Below are 13,782 nucleotides of genomic sequence, written 5' to 3'. Positions count from 1 at the left end.
AAATTGATATGGAGGCTGCCATATTTATTTCCATTTAAGCAATACCAGTTACCTGGCTATCCTGCTGATCCTCTGCCTCCCATCCATTTACTCTGAAAAAGCATATATGCACATCAGGTGTTTCTGACATCATTGTCAGATCTTAGCTCCATGCTTGCTTCTGGTGTAATTCAGCCACTACTGCAGCCAAATAGATCAGCAGGCAGGGGTGTTGCTAGGATCCTAAGAGATCCGGGGCACTTTTGGGCACTCCAGATGGAAAATGGGAGTGGCCAAGGACCAGACTGTGGGTGTGGTCATAGGTGGAGCCAAATTTACATTAATTTAACAGCGGTCTAAGTAGGCCTGCCCAGAAAAATGTAGGATGAAGCCCCCTCTCCATTAATGCAAAAAAAAAAAAAAATTTGCATACATAGTGTAACTTGTAACTCTTGAGGACCATGGGCTTTACCCCCCCCCCCCCCCCCCCCCCCATAAAGAACAGGCTATTTTTGTCAAAAAAGGCCACTGCAGCTTTAAGACTAAGCTGCAGGGCCGCACAACTCCGCACACCAGCGATTCCTTTTCTCCCCACCAACAGAGCTCTCTGTTGGTCTGATGATCCCCCCCCCCCTCCCTCGTGTTTTTTGTGTAAATATTTATGTTGTGTATTTTTTAATAAATCTGCCTATTTTTTTTAATTTTTTCCCCCCTACCTCCCTCCCACCTCGAAGCCAGCCAATAACTGTGATCGGCTCTCATAGGCTTCTGCCTATGAGAGCCGATCGCTTTCTAGTGTCCCAGATCGCAGCGCTGTACAATGTAATTAGATGGCGATTCCACCGTCTAACAGTCTCCCGAGTGGCAACTGCCGCTCGGAGGATGAAGGCGGAGCTCCGCTACACCCACTAACAGGAGATGTGCGCACAGCGTGGGCACAATCTCCTGCACTGCGATCCCCAAGGACTTTACGCTAATCGGCGTTAGGCGGTCCTGGGGCTGCCGCCGCGGCCACGCCCATCGGCCTGACGCGGTCAGCAAGCAGTTAAACATAACTAAGCAGAGTTACCTGTCTTCTGAGCTGGCAGGTCTGGCTTTCTGCTGGACGGGCTGAACTGCTGCCAGGTCATCTGGCAGTTCCCCTGTGGCATTCCCTGACCTTCTAATGGATCCCCTCCCATACTCCCACGGGCCTCCCATTGAGGCACCACAACTCCTAGCACGCCTCTATAGAAGAACCACAGCTCCCTGCATGCTCCCATAAAGGCATCACAGTGCCCAGCACGGCATCACTGCACGCAGTATCCCCACATAGTGGCACCACAGCACCCAGCATAACCACGATTGATGCACCACAGCTCCCAGCATGCCACCATTGAGACACCACAGCTGACTCTGCCTGGGGGACACCCCAGAATAGATCGGGGGCACGTGCCACTGATCTTTGGGGCTAGCAGCGCCGCTGTCAGCAGGGCTGCCAGGCAACTGGTGTTGTTTAAAAGCAAATAAATATGGCAGCCATGGGCGTCCACACATGTCAAAACCGGGCATCTGCCCGAGCCTGGCCGCCCGCTGCCCCCCCCTGGCCGCGTGCCCGTGCAGCCAGCAGGAGGGGAACAGTGCAGAGAAGAGAGAGAGCTATGGGCACAGTGGGGAAGGGCGGACGTCTCCCCCCCCCTTCCCTCACCTTAGGGGGCTCTCTCTCCCTCGCTGTCCCCTCCGGAATGAAGTGTGCAGCGGCTGGCAGCGGGCGGAACTTACCTCCTCTCGCTCCTGCGCCGGAAGTTCTGGTGCCGCACTCTGGTCTGGATCAGGCCAGAGTAGCGGCTAATCCATCCGGCGCGTGCGACGAGAAGAGGTAAGTTTCGCCCGCTGCCAGCCGCTGCACACTTCATTCCGGGCTCCGGAGGGGAGAGCGAGAGAGGGAGGGAGAGCCCCCAAAGGTGAGTGCCCATAGCTCTCCCTCTTCTCTCCGCTGCTCCCCTCCTCCTGCACACATGGCCACTTTTTCTGGGGACATATCCCCCTGGCTACATATACTGGGACATATCCCCCTGCCTACATATACTGGGACATATATACCCCTGCCTACATATACTGGGACATATACCCCTGCCTACATATACTGGGACATATACCCCCTGCCTACATATACTGGGACATATACCCCTGCCTACATATACTGGGACATATCCCCCTGCCTACATATACTGGGACATATACCCCCTGCCTACATATACTGGGACATATACCCCTGCCTACATATACTGGGACATATACCCCTGCCTACATATACTGGGACATATACCCCTGGCTACTTTTTCTGGGGACATATACCCCTGCCTACATATACTGGGACATATACCCCTGGCTACTTTTTCTGGGGACATATACCCCTGCCTACATATACTGGGACATATCCCCCTGGCTACATATACTGGGACATATACCCCCTGGCTACATATACTGGGACATATACCCCCTGCCTACATATACTGGGACATATCCCCCTGCCTACATATACTGGGACATATACCCCTGCCTACATATACTGGGACATATACCCCTGCCTACATATACTGGGACATATACCCCCTGCCTACATATACTGGGACATATACCCCTGCCTACATATACTGGGACATATACCCCTGCCTACATATACTGGGACATATACCCCTGCCTACATATACTGTGACATATACTCCTGCCTACATATACTGGGACATATACCCCTGCCTACATATACTGGGACATATACACCTGCCTACATATACTGGGACATATACCCCTGCCTACATATACTGGGACATATACCCCTGCCTACATACACTGGGACATATACCCCTGCCTACATATACTGGGACATATCCCCCTGGCTACATACACTGGGACATATCCCCCTGGCTACATATACTGGGACATATACCCCTGCCTACATATACTGGGACATATCCCCCTGGCTACATATACTGGGACATATCCCCCTGGCTACATATACTGGGACATATACCCCTGCCTAGATATACTGGGACATATACCCCCTGCCTAAATATACTGGGACATATCCCCCTGGCTACATATACTGGGACATATCCCCCTGCCTACATATACTGGGACATATACCCCTGCCTACATATACTGGGACATATACCCCCTGCCTACATATACTGGGACATATACCCCTGCCTACATATACTGGGACATATCCCCCTGGCTACATATACTGGGACATATCCCCCTGGCTACATATACTGGGACATATACCCCCTGCCTACATATACTGGGACATATCCCCCTGGCTACATATACTGGGACATATACCCCCTGCCTACATATACTGGGACATATACCCCCTGCCTACATATACTGGGACATATACCCCCTGCCTACATATACTGGGACATATACCCCCTGCCTACATATACTGGGACATATCCCCCTGGCTACATATACTGGGACATATCCCCCTGCCTACATATACTGGGACATATACCCCTGCCTACTTTTTCTGGGGACATATACCCCTGCCTACATATACTGGGACATATCCCCCTGGCTACATATACTGGGACATATACCCCCTGCCTACATATACTGGGACATATACCCCTGCCTACATATACTGGGCACATATACCCCTGGCTACCTGTTCTGGGGACATCTCTACCCCTGGCTACCAGTTCTGGGGACATCTATACCGCTGGCCACCTATTCTGGGGACACCTATAGACCTGGGGCTACCTATTTTTGGGGAACCACTGCTGTCAGATTGAGTGTATTTTGGGGAACTGCTGCCAGGTGAGAGGTGTCTACATATTAAGGGGGCATTCTGCCTATTTATGTGAAAAGCTGTCTATTTATGTTCCTCATGACTGCTGAATTTGTCTTGTTGCGGGCCTCATGGTTACTGACTTTGTCTTGTTGGGGGCCTCATGATTTGTTAGGGGCCTCAAGATTGCTGAATTTGTCTTGTTGGGGGCCTCATGATTGCTGAATTTGTCTTGTTGGAGGCCTCATGATTGCTGAATTTGTCTTGTTGGGGGCCTCATGATTGCTGAGTTGGTCATGTTGGGGGCCTCATGATTGCTGAATTTGTCTTGTTGGGGGTCACATGATTGCTAACTGCGAGACTATGGAAAAAGCTGAATCATCATCATGAGACAATAGCATTAAACCTACTTTTTCCGCTTTTTAAAACAGAAAATGAAACTGGGAGGTTCTAAAAAAAATGAATAATTTTTTTCAGGAGTACGATGGATGAAATTGTTTATCTTCACAGTTTATTTTCAACTTAATTTTCCATAATGTTCATGTATGAGTTAAAACGTTTGTATTTAGTTTAAATTGCTGTTGGCACTTTGTGATAGTAAAGTGACTTTGCAGTTTGGACACTCGACCTCCAAAAGGTTCGCCACCACTGTCCTAATCTAATGTCCCACCATTGCTTAGTTCATGTAAACTTGTCTCCACCCACGACCACACCCACATTCTGGTTCATGACCACACCCATTTTTCGGCGCGGCGCGCGCCACATGACGTAGCTCCATTACAGCAGCCCAAATTTGCGCCGCCCCGCTTTTTGCTCCCCACTTTTTGCCCCCCTCTGGAAAATTTTCTGCGGACGCCCATGATGGCAGCCTCCATATACCTCACCTCAGGTTTGCTTTAATGTACGCAAATAGATTGTGGCATGTTGTTTACTTTTTTAAATTATTATTATTCATCTATGTCTTGTTGATATATGTATGGCAAATGTATGAATGCGTCTCCATAGCATGCATGCTACTGTACTACTGCTACATTCAGCATCTAAAGGACAGATCTAAAAGCTAGTAGTGAATGGATATTAAATATGTATTTCATTATTCCACACTGCTAATGTTCTACATTAGTTCTCTTCTCTTTCTGAATTTTTAAGAAAACGGTGTATATTAGAGCATAATTGTAACAGCGTACTCTTTCACATTAAATTAAAACATCATTAGACGTCCCCCTGGATTTTCATGGCCTGTGAGAACTCAGCCTGTGGCCTTACACGCGAACAGTTCCTTCAACACTTCTGTAATTTGATGCTTATCAGAACTGAAGTCAGACTGGCAGGTTAAAGATAAGTCCTTCCACCTCTACAAGACAGTCAAATGGCTAGTGAGGCGGGAATGGGTCTCCTCACAATAACCCCACCGTAACTCTTATGTGATCTCACCTTCCTAATCCCTGAAAATACCTTTACCAATGAGGAAACTATCATTTTACCCCTGATAAGCCCATGATTTAAAATCCTGACTCTGCTTGCTTCCTAGTTTTGTTAAAGAGACACTGAAGCGAAAAAAAATATATGATATAATGAATTGGTTGTGTACTATATTACTATATATAATAATTAATAATTACTAGAAGATTAGCAGCAAAGAAAATATTCTCATATTTTTATTTTCAGGTATATAGTGTTTTTTCTAACATTGCATCATTCTATAATATGTGCAGATTACACAACACTCAGCATTCAAAATGATTCTTTCAGAGCAGTCTGTGAACTAATGACCTCTCCTCTGACAGAGAAAAAGTAAATAGTTCAATAACAGTTGAGATAATAAATGTCAGAAAACAGCCCTCTCCACGACTTTGAAAGTCGTAGAGCTTAATGGCTTTTTTGCATAGAGATGACAACTGGAGTTTTTTAACTCTTCCTGTACTGGAAACAATTAGACTGATGTATCTGATCTTAATGTTTTAAGATCAGATACATGTGTACTACACATACAAATCATAAGATCATAATTTTTTTTCCGCTTCAGTGTCTCTTTAATAAGGTTCATACATAAGGCCCAGTTCACATTAGCTCTGAGCAGAACGGAAGCGGAACGTATACTGTACAAACGGTCCAGTATGCGATATGGATCCAATGTTAACCAATGGGTCTGTTCACATCCATCCGTTTGTACGGATTTGTTGTCCGTTCTACTCGACGGACAAAAAAATGCTGCAGGACCTATTTTTCTGGACCGTTGTGCCCAGTGGAACGGAAACGGAAGGTTTTGCAGCTGCATAGGAACAAATAGGAAACTGACAGTTAAAGCACACTGGCTGTAAAAACTGACAGTTTTTACCTGATCCTGATGGTCGGATTCGTACGACCGGATCCGCAAAAAAAACGCTAATGTGAACCGGGCCTAAGGAGGCTGCACACTGCAAGAACAACTGCTCTTAACTAGACATGTTGGTAAACTGGTTGGTTTGTCGAACGTGAGCTCTTTGTGCTACTTACCCTGAGAAATTGTCTCTTGTTAAGCTCTCACTGTGCCTCAGGACGGTTTTGCTTAACTCAAAGAGCACATCATGTAAACTTTGTTCTTCGATTTTCTTAGTTGTGAGCTCCAGGAGCTGTGTGTTCCTCCTGAACAGTTTGCACGCATAACAGGTGGCAGCTGCGGTCTCCATTTTGTCTCCTGTGAGGACCCACACCTTAATGCCAGCCTTCTGTAAAGACTCAATGGTATCTGCTGCTTTTTCCTGCAGTCTGCCGTAAAATACAGAAACATATTTTCAAAAATGGAAACAGCACTTTCCTGTTGTTGCAATGATGTAAAATTTATGCAAAATATTGCAATATTACGTTGCCCAAATAAGTTTGCATTAAAAAGTGCCACTCTTTCTTGTCTGAGAAAGTTGGGAAGTATGAGTCACTGATGTTTGAATGTCTGATGCATTAATTATCTAGTAAATAAGCATACCTTCCTAACTGCTTTATCACAGTGGTTTACATTTTCCCTGTGTTACAGAGCACCCAGATAGCGCATAGTGACCACCTAGAACTACTAGGATATTATCAGGGCCAGCGCTACCATAGAGGGATAGGAGGCAATTGCCCCAAGACCCTGAGCGCTGCTGCCCCCCCCATCTCCCCCAGACTGGTGCTCCCCAGCAACTCACCTGTCCTGGCATGCTGCTCTGTCCCTACTCCCTTTATCCCTGCTGGCTGCTTATTCTCCATGATCTGTCGCATGTCATTATGCTATAAAATGCACCAGGTCTCAGAGAAGAGGCTCCCCTGCGAGGATGAAGAAGAGAGCACACAGACTGGAGCAGTGCACCGGGACAGATTAGTTTCTATGCTGAGATAAATGGTTTAGAGGCCCTGGGGAACACAGTAAAGTAGAGGGAGCAAATCATGGGGTGGCAGCTACCTTGGGGGCCCTGGGAGGTGAATAAGCCAGGGCTGTGGAGTCGGTACAAAAATCATCCGACTCCGACTCCTCAGTTCAGGAAACCACCGACTCCAGGTACCCAAAATTGCTTCGACTCAGACTCCTTAATCTAATTTTTACAAAGGCTGTGGATTTGGTTCAAAAATCATCCGACTCCAACTCCTCAGTTTATTGAAACCACCAACTCCGACTCCAGGTCCCCAAAATTGCTCCGACTCCTCGACTCTGACTCCGCAGCTCTGGAATCAGCTACTGGGGTGGCACCCCATTGTGGCTTAAACCAGCCCTGGATGTTATAAGGAAATAAAAGGAACCAAAAAATCCTCTTACTAAGCTACAGTAAATACAAATTTTAGTGGTTTCAATTCCCCTATGAAGTGAAGTGGAGCAACACAGGACATAGAAGCAGCATATGAAGTAGAATGATGGAGAACTTTCTAGGTAAAAGAATGTTCTCTGAACTGCAGGTAATGAGTATGTTCTAATCACCCTTCAATTAAAGCTAACTGAATAAATATGCACAAAGATGTGCTATAAATCCTGACATTCAGACACCCTTGATGTTGAGCGTTTTTGAATAGTCAGAATTCTGCATACTGAGATGAATAAACTGGATGTACTTACATTATCATAGCTGCTTGGAATTGTAAAATGAAGCTTTGCTATAGAGATATATATATAAAAGAAATGCATACAAATGTGCATTCCAATTCTAATGCATATTTTTTTCAATCTGCTATGTATATTGGTAGTCCTGGGAACCAAAATGAAAGACACCAATGTAAACTTCATAACTTAGCTATTCACAACATTGCTAAAAAAGGGTTCATTTCATAGAGTTCTTCGCCTCAGAAAAGAAAATCTGGGAATTTCTCTGAAGGTTTGGACACAACAAAGGAATACCTTTAAAAATGATGCCTGATAAAAATAGCGCCGGTGACTGCTGGTAGTAGAATATCGATAAAATTACTGATATTCTACTACAGTATAATCTCGTTATGGTAAACTCCAAGGGACCAGTAAAAGTGGTTTACCATATCAGACATTTTCTTAGAAATGTCCCAGCATGCCCTGGTACATTCTTTGCAGCAAAGGACCAACTTTGGCTACAGTAGAAGCACTTGCGCATTTGGTGGACTACAAGGTTAAGTATACCTTAGGGCTGCATAGCTAGGCTGGACAAATTACTAGTACAGTATCCAGGGCTCCTTAAAAATTACAGCCGGCTCTGAATAGAGGCAGCCACTCGCTTCCTGTGAGTGTCTCGATATCTCCATGGGTGGGACTTGTAGCGTGTCCTGCAAAAGTTTCTGCTCACACTTGAGCCAATCATGAAGCCTCTCTTCAAAATGTAGCCAATCATGATAAGCCACTTACACCTGTAATGCAAGTGTCTCCAATAATTTCGTAGGCAGGGCTTTGCACTCTCCTCTCCACTCTCCAACCATGTGGGAGGACTATGATGATACTTGTATCAGTGATTGCAAAGTGGAGGTGGTAACACTGCATCCTCTTTTGTTTATGTTCACATTATTCCTCATTTTCTCCAGGCTGTTTATTTGTACAGTACTGTATATCCAGCGCTGGTGTCATTCTTCTTGCCTTACAAATGTTTTTAGGCATCAACTCGCTTGCAACCAGCCTGAAGAGAGCAGCCGACCATGTGTTTCACACTGACATATGACGCATGCGCCACCTACTGTTTACTATATCCAGAGTCATTGTCATGTAAGGACCAAAAAGCATGTTTACTGTAACAGAAGTTTTATTATATCAGAGTTTACTATACCAGGCGTTACTCCCATAGACTTATAATGAAGATTGGCTGGGACCTGGAGAAGTAGTTTACTATACCCAAATGTTTTTTTATACCAGAATTTATTATAACGAGATTATCCTGTACTTCATTCCTAACCCCCTAAACTATCCAACTGCCGCCATAGTTGGCAATAGTAAAGGCCACGATTAGCGGCAATACACGGTCATTATGGTGCCCGATGAATAGCTAATTGAGCCTATCAGTATTGTCACCTATGGCTGCACAACTTTTAGCGGTGCTGCTCCTGCACCATTTTTATCTGACCCGTAAAGAAGACCCAAAACAGCTTCAAGGCCCTTTCCACGTTATCTAAAAAGAAATTTCTTGTTGTATTTAAATGTGATAAGAGCAGGCAGATGCCCATAGACAGAACTCGAGTAAGATCAAACTGAACCTGTCTTCTACTGCTGTGGCCCCCAATAAGATGAGGTTCTGCTCAATCTGTTCATAAGCCTCGGCCAGCTTCTTCTCTCTGTCCTGGAGAGACAGTTGTGCATTCCTCAGCAGCTTATAGACATCTTCATATTCATCCTGAGAAAACCTCTTATAAGCGACACACAGAGTCCTCAGACCTTCCTGTAATAAGGAAAATGAACTGGTTCAGTGATCTGGAAATCGCATAGAGGTTTTACATTGCACTCTGTTTCAGATTGTATTAGACTCATTCATTAAAACATTCAGCTTGTAATTCTCCTTGGGCACTGAACGAGAATTTTTTTTTTATGATACACATTAATTGAAAGAAAAACAAAAAGTAAAAATACCTTTTGTAACACCAGTCAAACAACCTAATGCAAAGTAAAACAAATACAGGAAATACTGTACTTGCCAATGGACTTGCGAAGTAAGAGAAGCCTGAAATGAGTGGAATAGAGAAGATACCCTTGCCGAACTTCCTTTTAAAAATTTTAGAGTTGATGTCCAACTTTGATAAAACGCCAAACATAACCAAAAGTTTAGCTGACCCAGAAATGTTCTCAGGTTTACCAAGCTCTCAAATACCCCATACAGGGCAAGTGTCTGAAGTGTCGGTGGGTGCAGACAGAGACCACACTGAAAGCAGATCTGTAGTTTATAGCTGTCCCTCTAAGTGATAGAAGCAGCTAGTTGTATGTCTGACCATATATGTAACTCTATTGCTGAATCCAGAATTACTGAAGACATCGGCATGACAGCCAAGTTACAGGCATTTTTAAAGGGAATCAGTGGCGTAGCAATAGGGCCTCCATATTTCTCTTTCCCCCTGTTTCCTTAAAGCACACATATTTATGTGATTCATGCCTTCACCTAGTTATATGGATAAACAGCATGAGAATGGTGGCAATACCTTCATACCCTGACATTGACATACCTCCTGTCTGATTTGTTTTATTCCTGCACTACTGAAATCCCCACCTCCGTAATGTTGATCTCTCTACAAATATAATCTCTTCTTTCAGCTTACAGAACAGAAATAGTCATTACAAGAATAATTTTGACTCTTCTTTGGCATGCTGCCACTCACCATGAGCACAAATCATGCCCCCACCTCCACTGACCAGTTTTTCTTGACAATTACTAATTCCAAGCACCTATGTGCAGGATTTTGAACCTAGCAGGTGCTGTGAGCTCTGTTGTTGTTCCTTGTTCTCACTCCCACTCTGTTCAGTCAACAGAGGTCAGGGAATGGTGTACAAATGACATGCTCACTGTTGTCCTGAATGAGAAGAAACATGCCTAGAAATATCTGCATCCTTTGACAGTGACTTTGATTGAGTATATAAGATAAAGAAAGGTGACCTACTCATTTGCCCTTAGACTGTCTTTACCCTACTAGTCTTAGTTGCTTAGTGGAATGGATCCATTCATTTTATACAACATGAACAGTAATATTTTAAAATATATTACCACTGCATTGCGTTCAACTCTGGCTCGAATTTGGTCCACTTTCCCCTCCCTGACTCGGGGAAATATTGAAGAATCTGCTCCTTTGCAAAACAGGAAGATGTCACCTGCGGAAACGATTAATGTTATTTCTTTCTCAATGAAGTTGATTTAAAAGTAAGGCTGATGGACAGTGGAGAACAATGCAGAACATAAGTCATCTAGCAATATGCCGGCGTGACTACTGCTCGTAAAGGACAACTGAAACGAGAGAGGGATATGGAGGCTGCCATATTTATTTCCTTTTAATCAGTACCAGTTGCCTGGCTAGCCTGCTGAATCTCTTGCCTCTAATATTTTAGCCATAGCCCCTGAACAAGCATGTAGCAGATCAGGTGTCTGACATTACTGTAAGATCTGACAAGATAAGCCACATGCTTGTTTCTGGTGTAATTCAGACACTGCTGCAGCCAAATAGATCCAGGCAAATGGTATTGTTTAAATGAAAATAAATACGGCATCCGCAATATTCCTCTCATGTCAGTTTTCCTTTAAAGTTTATTCAGATCCTATACAGTGTAACAATGACTTACTGAACTTATCTCTTTGCAGCAGTCAGGAATATTTGTTGCAGTCACACAGATGCATTATGACAATTTTTCAGTTATCAAGAAGAACTAGCCAGCAGACTTATTTTCACTGCAAGCACACTGGGTTGTCACCCTTCACAGAAAAAAGGAATTGCGCTTGCGCACACACACACACACACACACACACACACACACACACACACACACACACACACACACACACACACACACACACACACACACACACACACACACACACACACACACACACACACACACACACACACACACACACACACACCTAGTTATGCTAAATTCCACTTAAAGTACCCTTTAATGCAAGGCAATGCAATGCTGCTTACACTGCCATATAGAACAACCTCATGTCTGCATTTGCCTGAGCCCATAAAACAAAGTGAGCACTTGTCAACGGCATGTACGTATGTATTTAAATCACTGTCTACCCTCAACAGTGCTGCCTGATAGCTATCTACCCCAAGGTCAGAATTTCCTGCTTGTGAGTGCACAGAGGTACACAGTGTAAATCCTTCAGACAGGATCAATATATCGAGCAGTGCATGCCTGAATGCTGCATTTACTATACATGCATATTTATCTCTCTGGGATGCTCCTGCCTTTCCTTCACTTATGGAGGAGCAGCTCACTCTGTATGTGTGTGCGGGGGTCAGCGTTGTGTTATGAACACTGCCAAGCTTTGTGTACAATGTCTGCAGTAGACATAGTCCCTTCCACCCAGATGGAGCTGTGCTCATGGAAATCTAATTCCAGACTGCAAATATTCCAGCTACTAATTGATCACAATGTTCATTACTAAGAATAAAGCTATAACAATAAAGGTAAAGGTTGTCAGACTGCTGCTATTACTAAGGCTGATCAGATAGGTCTCTATGGACAGCCATAGCCATTTGAAATGATCATTGCTTTTCTATTATCACACCATTTCAGAATTGCTTTAGAGCTGAACTACAGTCAAATAAAGAAAGCAACTGAGCAACGTCACAGAAATAACGATGTTTAGTGCACTTCCTTGTTGAAAACAAGGTATTTATCCATTTCATTGTACTTGTTCATCCTCTCTAGTCACTCCATGTTACTAGTATCATGTCACAACTAATGGCTGCCTTTCTCCCCCTTTCCCTAGATCAGTGTTTCTCAACATTTTATTGGTATGTACCCCTTTTAAATCCCTGTACTCACCAAGTACCCCCTGCCATAGTAAACATTATCTCTAGTACCCCTTGACAAATATATGTTTAATCATAGTACATAATAATTGGTTCTAAACAATTTCCAAGCATTTACTATTGCTTCTAATTAGCTAAAATACTAATTTGGTGTTGTTAATATAGGATTTATCATTTTCTAAAAACTCTAAATTTGTTATACTTGGTTAATTATATCAAGCCGAAGTACCCCTGGAACCATTAGAAGTACCCCCTGGGGTACGCGTACCGCATGTTGAGAACCTAGGCCCTAGATCATGGACCAGGCAGCGGTGTCCTTTAACTATCACACCTGTCCTTTGAACTAGCCAACCCACAGTGACAAATTGTAGGTCTCCCCAAGTTAAAAAGAATTGGGAGATTCAACAATAAAATGACACTTTATGCTGTTACTTATTCTAGGGCACGGTTGTCAAACTCAAGGCAACCCCGAGCTGAATCTGACCAGCCTTGCCACTTTATGGAACACATAAGAGCTTCAAACTTGCAATCTTGTAAGCGGTAAAAGACAGTAGGAGTTGGAGAGCACCTATCTGTGCTGTATATGTGTTCACAACAAACTGGAAGTTACAACATAGCGCTTGTACTAGTGGTGCCTGGCGCTTCCATGGAGACAACGGGCCATAGCCGGCAAATGTATGTCTACAGATGTTTTCACCTTGTGCTCATGCATGCATGCAGGCTCCCCATCTCCCATTGTGGCAGGTAGTATATGGGTAGGAGACAAGTCTGCAAGCATAGCACATGGTGTCTTTGCCCTAGCCGTCCATACCTGAAAGTTGTGAGCAAGCGTTCTTTTTACTTGGAGCAGCTGTTAGCAGTGGCGTAGCTAAGGAGCTGTGGGCCCCGATGCAAGTTTTACATGGGGCCCCACAAGCACTCTATATATAACAATTGATACGGCGCACCAACACCTGCCAATGGCAACTACAGTGTCAAAGGTGCAAGAAAGGGATGGGGAACAGTTTGTTAATGATTACTACTATTCAAAGTATCTATAGAAGTGATTATTATGAGTACAGGACCAATAGAGAGCTAATACTGTAGTTGTGGGAGGGCCCTTTGGGGCTCCTCTGGCC

At 44.3% G+C, this 13,782-nt stretch overlaps 1 protein-coding gene across 8 annotated transcripts in view; it reads right to left on the bottom strand.

The window, feature by feature from the left end:
• ATP11A (ATPase phospholipid transporting 11A) overlaps positions 1 to 13,782 on the bottom strand; it is a 230,613-nt gene that overhangs the window by 46,081 nt on the left and 170,750 nt on the right. For all 8 annotated transcript variants that reach the window (XM_068268061.1, XM_068268060.1, XM_068268064.1 and 5 more), the window contains exons 17-19: positions 10,894 to 10,997; positions 9,401 to 9,582; positions 6,248 to 6,499 (exon numbers count right to left, since the gene is read on the bottom strand). In XM_068268061.1, the coding sequence (XP_068124162.1) occupies positions 6,248 to 6,499; positions 9,401 to 9,582; positions 10,894 to 10,997 (538 nt within the window). The remainder of the gene's footprint in view (positions 1 to 6,247; positions 6,500 to 9,400; positions 9,583 to 10,893; positions 10,998 to 13,782) is intronic.

This window comes from Hyperolius riggenbachi, chromosome 2 (genome assembly GCF_040937935.1).
Source record: "Hyperolius riggenbachi isolate aHypRig1 chromosome 2, aHypRig1.pri, whole genome shotgun sequence".
Taxonomy (NCBI): Eukaryota; Metazoa; Chordata; class Amphibia; order Anura; family Hyperoliidae; genus Hyperolius; species Hyperolius riggenbachi.
Note: the sequence above shows the minus strand (reverse complement) of the source record. Positions and strands in the feature narration are given on the sequence as shown.